General features: G+C 61.8%; 1 protein-coding gene across 1 annotated transcript; it reads right to left on the bottom strand.

Moving 5' to 3' along the window:
• Positions 1-4,684: 4,684 nt before the first annotated feature.
• On the bottom strand, positions 4,685-8,810 carry GDF7 (growth differentiation factor 7). The gene is made up of 2 exons (XM_055326937.1): positions 8,417-8,810; positions 4,685-5,652 (listed from the first exon to the last, which is right to left on the bottom strand). The coding sequence occupies exons 1-2, from the start codon at positions 8,808-8,810 to the stop codon at positions 4,685-4,687; spliced, it is 1,362 nt and encodes a 453-aa protein (XP_055182912.1).
• Between the last annotated feature and the right edge of the window lie 376 nt (positions 8,811-9,186).

The following is a 9,186-nucleotide window of genomic DNA, read 5'->3' as shown; positions in this document are numbered from 1 at the left end:
GGCTTGCTTGCCTTGTCCAGGGACTCTGGGACAGTCCCAGGTCCCTGCTGCGCTGCCAGCAAGGCCCAGGCTTGCTTTCTTCTGCCGCTCCCACAGAGGCCCCAGCAGCAGGTGGCAGCCTTCCCAGAATCTGGTCACAGGACAATCTCAGCAGGTGTGGCTCCACCTGCCCCTGGGTGTGTGTAGCGGAGTGGGGTGGGGGTGGGGGGACGGATCTCCAGCTGGGTTGGTAGTGCCCCTCACCCAGAACATAGGAAAGCTCGTGGCTTTGGTGAGCTGAGCCCTACCCCTGAGATCCTGGTCTCCCCTGCACCTGCCTTGACCCAGCTGGAAATCAAAGCCACATCCATAAGGCACCAACAGACTCTAGGATTGTAATGGACACACGTGCACACACACACACACACACACACACACAGGCAAGAGCTGTGATACTTGTGAAAAGTAGCTCTGGGATTGGGGGGCGGGGGGCCTTTCCAGGAACAGTCACACCTCCTCTGCCTTTAAACTCTGTTAATGGACTTTTGGACCATCTAGAATCCTAGAACCAGGGGACTGGAGAGCTGCTCCTTTTACAGGGGCAGAAGTAGAAGCTCCAGGTAGGGAGGTGGCTGCCCACGCCCATCCCAGACCTCTCAGGAGGCACCTTTCGGAGCTCCAGCACCCAGGTGACCTCACAGCAGGCAGACAGCAGGCGACAGCAGGGGGCAGTTCACTCCTGGGTACACAGAAGTCCGCAGACACACCAGCGCTGTCCGGACACACCTCAGAGGGCTCCAGTTCCCTCCTGTCCTGCTCCCCACATCTCTCAACTCTGGGGCGCTCTTGTCAGCTGCCTCTCTTTCCTTCCCAATCCAGACACCTCAGGGGGACAACACAGGTCCTTCCCTGCCTCTGACAGATGGCTGCCTCCCAGACCCTCGATGCTGCACCTGTCTGAGGGCTCCTGGCCCAGACCCACTGAAAAGGCCTTGCTTTCTGGGCCGGGGGAGGCTTCTGTGTCCCCACCAACCTGCTCTCAGGAGATTGGCGAGGCCCCAGTGACATCTGTCCCAGAGACAGCGGTAGTGTTTGCTCTTCTTCTCACGGGCTGTTCCAAAGACCAGATTCAAACAAGGGAAGAGTCTGCCTTTTAATGTGCACCAAGTCCTCTTGGGAAGAATTCAATTTTGTTCCCTGCTTTAAGAAGACAATCAGTCCACAGTCCTGGATTATTTTCTGCCATGAGTTTAAATAAAAAATCACAAGCAGGATAAATGATTTCTTAGATTTGAGTTACGCTCTGATTACATCCACAGGGTGGTCCCTACTCCCTTCCCCACTCCTGCAGACACCTCCAGGAGACTGTCCCAGGAGCAGTCACTGCACTAGCTTTGCTAGGTTTGACTCGACATCACACAATCCACAGCTCTTCTTTTTCCCATGCCACTCTGGTAGTAAGATGTGAGCACACTAGGATGAAGCTTAGGACGTACATGATGAATGGACAGACCGTGAGCTAAGACAACAGAGCCTGCCACCCTCTCAGGAGGACCCAAGTCTGCTGCTCAGAAAGCCAGATTTCAACCAGGTGAGCATCTGGGCATCGCTGGACACAGCCGTCTGCCTTAATTGCCAGTGGAAATGTCTCTGGCTTCTGGTGTGTCTAGGCAGAGAACTAGACGGTCTTCATGTTTAGCAGACCCAGTACCGACCCCCTTGGGCACCAGCTGGCCTGCCCCGTGCTCCCCAAGCAGGGATGACACCCTATTCTCTAGCACAACTAGAAGTGCACATGTCTCCCCAACAAAATGGAGGAATATTCTGGTGGCCCCAGACCCAAGAGGGTCTGAGTTGGAGAGGGGGCACTGCCTCCACCCACAGTGCTGTCACACTTTATCCCTACTTGCCAGCAGCCAGCTCTCCCAATGGGTGGGGACCGGGGCTTCCAGCTGAGTGATTTGGCCCCGCACCCCGCTGCCTCGAAGACAGACAGTACAGGCCACTACCCACTGTGCTAGCAGAATCCTCCTCCAAATCCTGGCAAAGCTCATCCAACCACATCGTAGCAGCAAAGACATGTCTGCCTCGACATGTGGTGGGGCCCTTTGCTGTCATTTTCACAAAGTGTGACACATCTTCTCCATTCACCTACTTTTAACTCTGAGAGGCCAGAGGCCTGAGTTGAGTTATAGCAGGCACGGGTGGTCCCTGGTGGCTACGTACAGCTCCTGAACAATCCTGGAGACACTGCCACTCCGTAAACAAGAACACACTGAGGGTATCCGAGAGCATGAGAGCATCAAAGGAGCTGCCACTGCCCAAGGACCAGCCCCCTCCCCGGATGCAGCCTGCACCTCCAGATACAGGAAGATGCCTACTTCCTCCATCACTTACAACACATCTTGGTATAAAGGAGGTCGTCTGGAAAAAACTGAGAAAATGGACATTTTTTTCCCTGCCACAAAAAGCTCAGGCTAAATCAAAACATCTCTTCTCAAAACATTGTTTCTCCTAGTCATTAAAAAAAAATCAAAATGTTTCCTTTTGTCCAAGATATTAAATAACCTAGAATTTCTGCAGAGTGATAGCTAGTGTTTCATTAACTCCCTTTCTAAAACTTCAAATACCACAACCTCTCATATTTTAGTGTCATTTTTTTATTCTTCATTATGACAGAGCAATCACCGTGCAATTATTAAAAACTACTTGGAAAAGTGAAGCTTCTCTGGCCAAATCCATAAACCTAAGGGGACCACGGGTCACTGAAATTGAGAGGAAGTGTACCATGGCTGCCACTTTGGGAATTGTGTTTGTGTGTTTTAACCTAAAGAGACTTGCATTTTCTGATTATTTATAGCTACTCACATAGCCACAGCATATAAATTCATATTATAAGTGCATTTTCTTTTCCTTTGGGGGAAATTTTACGGGATAAAACAGATTCAGGTGGGGCCCTTAAGTAAATTTGCTGTATCTAAATCCTTAGTATTCTTCTCTCTGGAATATTAAATCACTGAGAATTAAAATCTGGACTTTAGCATCCAAGACAAGAAGCATGGAATGGATGCCTTTCTCAGGAACCCCGAAGGAGAAAGCCCAGCATGACCTTAAACAATACCCAGGGAGGCGGCAGGGGTTTTCAAAGAAGCCCTCCGGAGCCCCAGACAGGTGGAGTCCACATCGTTTCTCCTCTCCTCTCCTCCTCCTCTCCTCCCTCAACTGTTTAGGCAAGGCCACAAAGGACTCCCAGGCAGAAATGAACCAAATAAAACAATGTAGGATGGGTGTTCCAGCTTCCCTTCACAGGGGCAGGCAGTCCTACCATCAACTAGACAAAGACAGGACTGGAGGAGAGGCTTCCCCTTCTGCCCCCCACCCCCACCCCACTCCCCACCAAGGCCCTTGCCCTTCTGAAGGGGCCACAGCAGCCAAGCTGCAAATGCCCCTCTACATTGCAGAAGGGAGGGGCGGTGAGGGGCTTCCTCCTGCCTTGAACCACTGGGTTCGCGGGGAGCTGAAATCTCACAAAAGCACTTTTGTGTAGCTTCACTTCCCGTTACTATCACACTGCCAAAACCTACAGCAACAACACAGTGAGAGCGTGTAAAAGCCAACACAGACTTGATAGCTAAGCACAAGCACATGTTGGCACATAGCGAGCACACCATTTGGAGACGGTTGCGCCTACCTGGCAGAGGAGCCTGAGACTTCTGCAGAAGCCCGCCCCAGGACGCCTCCCAGCCTCTTTCTCAGCTCCTTAGCAAAACCTCCTGGCGGGTCTCTAGGAAAAGGCATAGCAGTCGGCCTTTCCCTATTCCCAGCCACTGCACTAAGCCTCCCCCTCAGCACCCCCAAGGCATCGCTGCCACCGTGAGCTGCCCAGCCCTGAAGCTTCAGAACTTGGCCCATGCCACCCCACCCCCAAGTTCATATCAGACCAGACTGGCGGTTTATAGCCTCTCCACCATTTCACTTCCCCCTCAGAAGAAAAACATCCCCCCCCACCACATTCTAGATCATTCCTAATTAGAACTGACGTTTTTTAAAAGGGTAGTGCTGACCCTTGCAGAGATCTGGGTAGTTCCACCATGAATTCTTTCGGACAAATATTCCCTTTCAAAACCGAAGGGGCACGTTAGATTTTTAAAATCAAAGAATAAACACGCCTTTTGCAGCGGTTCCTTCCCGGAGTAAACGGCCTCCACGCAACGCAAATGTTCAGAAAGGGCGGGAGGTCACACCGGGGCGCAACAGCGGGCACTGAGCCACCCAGCCTGGCGTTCGCCCGCACTCAGCCACAAAGAAAAAGGGGGTGGGCTAAGAGTCACTCCACTACCCCCATTAATTCACCCATTCTGGAACCCCCAATTCCCTAACCCGTTTCTACCGGACTTGGTGCCTGTCATTGCAACCTTAACACACCCACCATCCTCTCTCTCCAAGAGGGGGCGGTGGGAGGTGCGACGGAGAGTTTGCGGAGTACACGTTCGTTCGGGGAGGTCAGGTCATCTCTTGTTCGCAGGATGCTGCCCACGGGAAAGGTGTGCATGAGTGTGTGGGTGCGAGTGTGAACGCGCGCTCTCCCTCCACGGTGCGGGTTCGGGCCAGTCCGACGCGCACCCGCTCTTCGGCGGGGGCGGGGGCAGGGGGGTCCCGGGGGGCGGCGCAGCTGCCCCTTCCCTGGCCGGGCCGGGCCCGCAGGCTACCTGCAGCCGCAGGCCTCCACCACCATGTCCTCGTACTGCTTGTAGACCACGTTGTTGGCCGCGTCGATGTAGAGGATGCTGATGGGGCTGAGGCGCGCGGGCACGCAGCAGGAGGCCGGCGCCGCGTCGGGCGCCATGGAGTTGAGCAGCGTCTGGATGATGGCGTGGTTCGTGGGCTCCAGGTGCGAGCGCAGCGGGAAGTCGCAGACGCCCTCGCAGTGGTACGCCTCGTAGTCCAGCGGCGCGATGATCCAGTCGTCCCAGCCCAGCTCCTTGAAGTCCACGTGCAGAGGCCTGCGGCTGCAGCGGCTCCGGCCCCTGCGCCCGTGGCCCCGGCCCGCGCCCCCGCCCCCGCCGCCGCCGCCGCCGCCGCCCTGCGCCGGCCGCGCCCCGGCCAGCGCCGTCCGCCGCCGCCTGCGACCCCCGGGGACCGCCGCGGGCGACCCGGGGCCGGGTCCCGGGTCGGGCGGCGGCTCCGCGGCCAGCGCGGCCCCGAGCGCGCGGACCTCCCGGAACAGGCTCCCCTTCCTGTGCGCGCGGGAGGACACGACGAGCAGAGCGCGCTCCTCGGCCGCCGCGCCGCGCGCGCCCCGCGAGCCGAAGCCCAGCCCCCGCAGCGCCAGCGGCTCCCGCGACGGCCCGGCCACCGAGCGCAGCCGCAGGCAGAAGGCGCGGGCGGCGCGCGGCTCCCGGCGGTGGCGGCGCACGGCGTCGGCCACGTCGAACACCTCCCAGCGCGCGCGGGCCAGGGGCTGGGCGGCCCGCGAGTGCAGCAGGCGCGGCGCCCGGGCGGCGCGGGGGCAGGTGGACAGCAGCAGCAGCGGCGGCGCGGCGGCGCGGCCGGCACCCGGCCCGGGCGACTCGTGGCGCAGCACGCGCAGCTCGGCTCCCACCACCTCGTCGGCGTCGGGGAGGCTGGACACGTCGAACAGGAAGCTCTGGCCGGTCTCGGCGGGCGAGTCGTCTGCAGGAGTCGGGCAGAGACAGAGAAAGGGCGCGGTGAGAGCGGAGAGCCACCCCGCACCCCGGGCCGCGGGGCCTCCCAGCTGCAGCGAGCGAGCGAGCGAGCGCGGTGAGGCGGTTAGACGGCCGCCCCGACCCCGACCCCGACCGCGGCTCCCGCCCCGACCCCGACCGCGGCTCCCACCCCGACCCGCCAACGCGCTGCCACCGCGACGACCCACCGCACCCACTTACCGCCGAGCCCCGCCCCCCCCCCCCGCGCCCCTCGGGGCCACGACGGCTGCCGCTGCCTGACGCACAGCCTCGGGCTCGCGGGGCCTAGACCCCAAGGCAGACTTGCGGGCGGACAGAAGGCCCCGGGGGCTCCTCAGAAGCCCCGCGCCCCGCCCAGGGTCCGGAGGCCCGCGGAGCCCCCGCGCTGTGCCGGGACTGCGCACTGTCGCCCAGCGCAGGCCCCGGGACGGCCGCGGAGGCCCGGCTGGGCGAAACGGACCGTTCACGTCCCCTGAAAACTCTGCAGCTTGGGCTGCCTCTGCCCCGGCTCCGCCTGGACCCTCCTGCCGGCCACGACCTGCCTGCCCTGCAGGCTGGGGCCCTGCGTGCCAGTCGTCCAGGGGCGACGCGTCAGCCGCGCTGCCGACCCTCCAGGGCATCCAGCCTCCCCGCTACGCTGCAGGCGAGCTAAGGCCCAGGCGGGAGGCGCCCGGCTCGGCCACGGGCTCCTAGCGGCGAGCGCTGCTGGCCGCGGTGGGAAGCCCCTAGCTCAGCTTCTCCCGACTTTCTGCCACCTCCGATGGAGGTGGGAAGGCGGCAGAGGAGCGCAAGGAACCTTCTCCGAAGGGTTTGGGGCAGCCCCGGCTGCCTTCCTTGCTGCAGTGAGGGCAGCGTCTCAGGGAGGGCTCGCCTCCAGGACCCGCCGATCCCTTCGCAGATACACTCCTTCCCTCCGTCATGACTTACCTCTCAGGGTTTGGGGGTTTTATTTCTGGTCGTGGGCACTATTTTTTTTTTCTTTTTGGGCTTAGGGAGGGAAAAAAAACGGTTGAAATTCCACCGAGAGCAGCAGATAAGGAGCTCCCTCAGAAGGTCATATGGTTTCGCTTTGCCCCAAAGTCGGACAGACTGTGCACACTGCCCCCGCCACTGAAGATCTGCTCGCCCACCACTGCCGCCAGGCCCTCACCTCCTGAGGTCCAGAGTCTGGGCTCTGCCAGTGGCTTCTGGGGACCTCAAGTAACCTTGCTCCAAGTTGAAGCTCAGAGTGGAGAGGGAGGGAGGCTCCGAGGGCAGGGCAAGTGCTTCCTCCCCCCACCCCCTGCCACTGCTTTCCCTCTGGGCTCCCCCGAGCATTTTTTTCTGAGCTGCCTCTGCAGCATCTGCCCAGGCCAGAGTGCTGCCACTGCATCCTCTCCTTACAGAGGGAAGAAGAGAAGTGCCCTCAGAGCCTTGCCAGCCAAGCAGAGCTCCACAAGAAAAGATTTAGCTCAGGCTGAGGCTAACGGTAGGCCTAAGTCTACTTAAGAAAGCAGCTGGCGTCCTGCACACCCACCTCCCCTCTATCCTGGGGGCACACGCAGCAGCCTCAAGGCTGGAACCTTTGCAGGGGCCCTGGACACCAGCACCCAGGCTTTGTAGGAGTACTCAGCATCCAATCCAGGGAGCATACCAGGCCTTCAGAGAATGCTTGATGGTTCCCACTGAACTATAGGGCCATCTGGGCCCAGGAGGTCCCGGCACCCAAAATAAAGCAGTCTGTGTGTAGGCATGGTGTGTGTGTGTGTGTGTGTGTGTGTGTGTGTGTGTGTGTGTGTAGGAGGAGGTGGGTGATTTCCTCATTGCACCACCTCTACCTGCTTTCCGGGGCCAGAGTCTGGGGTGGTGTACGGCAAGAGACTCTCCCGGGCTCAGCCAGCCTGCCGCTTCCTTTCCAGCCCTATTCCCCTTTTTTTCCCTCCTGCCTTCCATGCTGGGTCTCTGGCTGGATAGAATTAAGGCCAACATTACTTGCATTTCCGCCTGAAATTAGTTAAATTTTCCCTATCTGTCTGCTTTAATGACTTCAATAGGGATTAATAAAATCCAGATGACACACGGCAACCGCCACAGTCATACGCACGTCCTACCTTTGAAGGACCCGGGACAGAGTAAGGTGGGGTGCTTGTCCCAACCAGGCCTGCATTCCCGCAGGGTCTCACCCACCATCCTCTCCACGTCCCACGACTGGAGTCCTCCACCTCCGGCTGTCCCAGGGGCCCAGCACAGGGCAGGGGCACCCACAGCCATACACCTCCACCCTGACACAGCCTGCCGAGAGGGGACCTCCGAGTACCTGGTGATGCCACCAGCCTCTCCAGGGGCCGTTTACTGCAGCCTGCCTTTCTCTCATTCCCCTGATTTTCCCCCAGTTTGTGCCCCCCCCCCCCCAGCCGACCAGGAGCTAGAAGCTGCAGAGTTTGCTGCTGCAGTGAAACAGCCGCTCCCACCACCAGCGTCACGGCGCAGTCCCTCTCGGCCCGGGCCCCTTCGTGCTTCGGATCCTGCCTCCTCGAGGGGACCCGGCCGGCCGGCAGGGCCAGGACGGTCCGGCGGAGGGCCCCGGCTCAGCCCTTTGGGGTGCGTGGGCCTCGGCGGAGTCTCTCCCCCCGAGGCTGGGACGTGAGGGGCCGCGCCCCGAGGGCTCTGGAGCGGGGCGGGGGGCTCGGCTCCGGCGGTGGCCGCAGCCCAGGAGCGGACGGGACGCACGGGCGCCGAGGAGGCGCGAGTACCTTGGTTCGCCTGGTCTGCGAAGCCGGTGATGGTGTCCGCGCGGCCGCGGCGGCCAGAGCCCGAGGTGGAGGCGGCGGCCCCGCCGGCCGGAGCCCTCCCGGCCAGGCTCCGGTAAAGCGACATCATGAACTGGTGGGGCACCACCGAGCCGTTCCTGAAGCCGGGGCCGGCGGCCCTCCGCGCAGCGCGGGCTCCGGGAGCCGCGGCGGCCGGGGCAGCGGAGACGCCCGCCGCCGGGGCGAGGGCCCGCCCGCCGCCGCCGCCGCCGCCCCCCGGACCCGCGGCCCGCCCTGCCCCCGCCGCTCGCAGCACGGCGGCCGCTTCGAGCCCGTCGCGGGGCCGGCAGGCGCTCAGCAGCCAGAGGCACAGCGCGGCGGCCGCGCTCAGGTCCATGGGCTCCGTGGGCCGGCGGGCGGGCGGCGGGCGGGCGGCGGGCGGGCGGCGCGGCTCCGTGGCTCCGGGAAGTCCCCCGGCGCCTTTTGAACATAGTGTTTAATAATGGGGGAAGCGTGCGCAGCCAGTCGCGGCCCCCTCCCCTCCCACCCCACCCCCGCCCAGCGCCCGGAGCAGCGCCCCCTGCTGAACGCTGGAGCCGCAGCACCGCGCCCCCCACTCGGGCCTAACGCGGACTCGGGCCCCGGAGCCTCCTCCCCGCGCCCGAGCGCCGGGCCCCCACTCGCCCGCCCGCGGTCCCCGCCGGAGGCTCCCGCCGCGAAGCGGGCCCCGCCTCCCTTCCCCACGGCGCTGCGACCCCGCCGCCCACGCCGCG

Source organism: Nyctereutes procyonoides, unplaced genomic scaffold, assembly GCF_905146905.1.
Source record: "Nyctereutes procyonoides isolate TBG_1078 unplaced genomic scaffold, NYPRO_anot_genome, whole genome shotgun sequence".
Classification (NCBI taxonomy): domain Eukaryota; kingdom Metazoa; phylum Chordata; class Mammalia; order Carnivora; family Canidae; genus Nyctereutes; species Nyctereutes procyonoides.
This window is presented reverse-complemented; position numbering and strand designations above follow the sequence as displayed.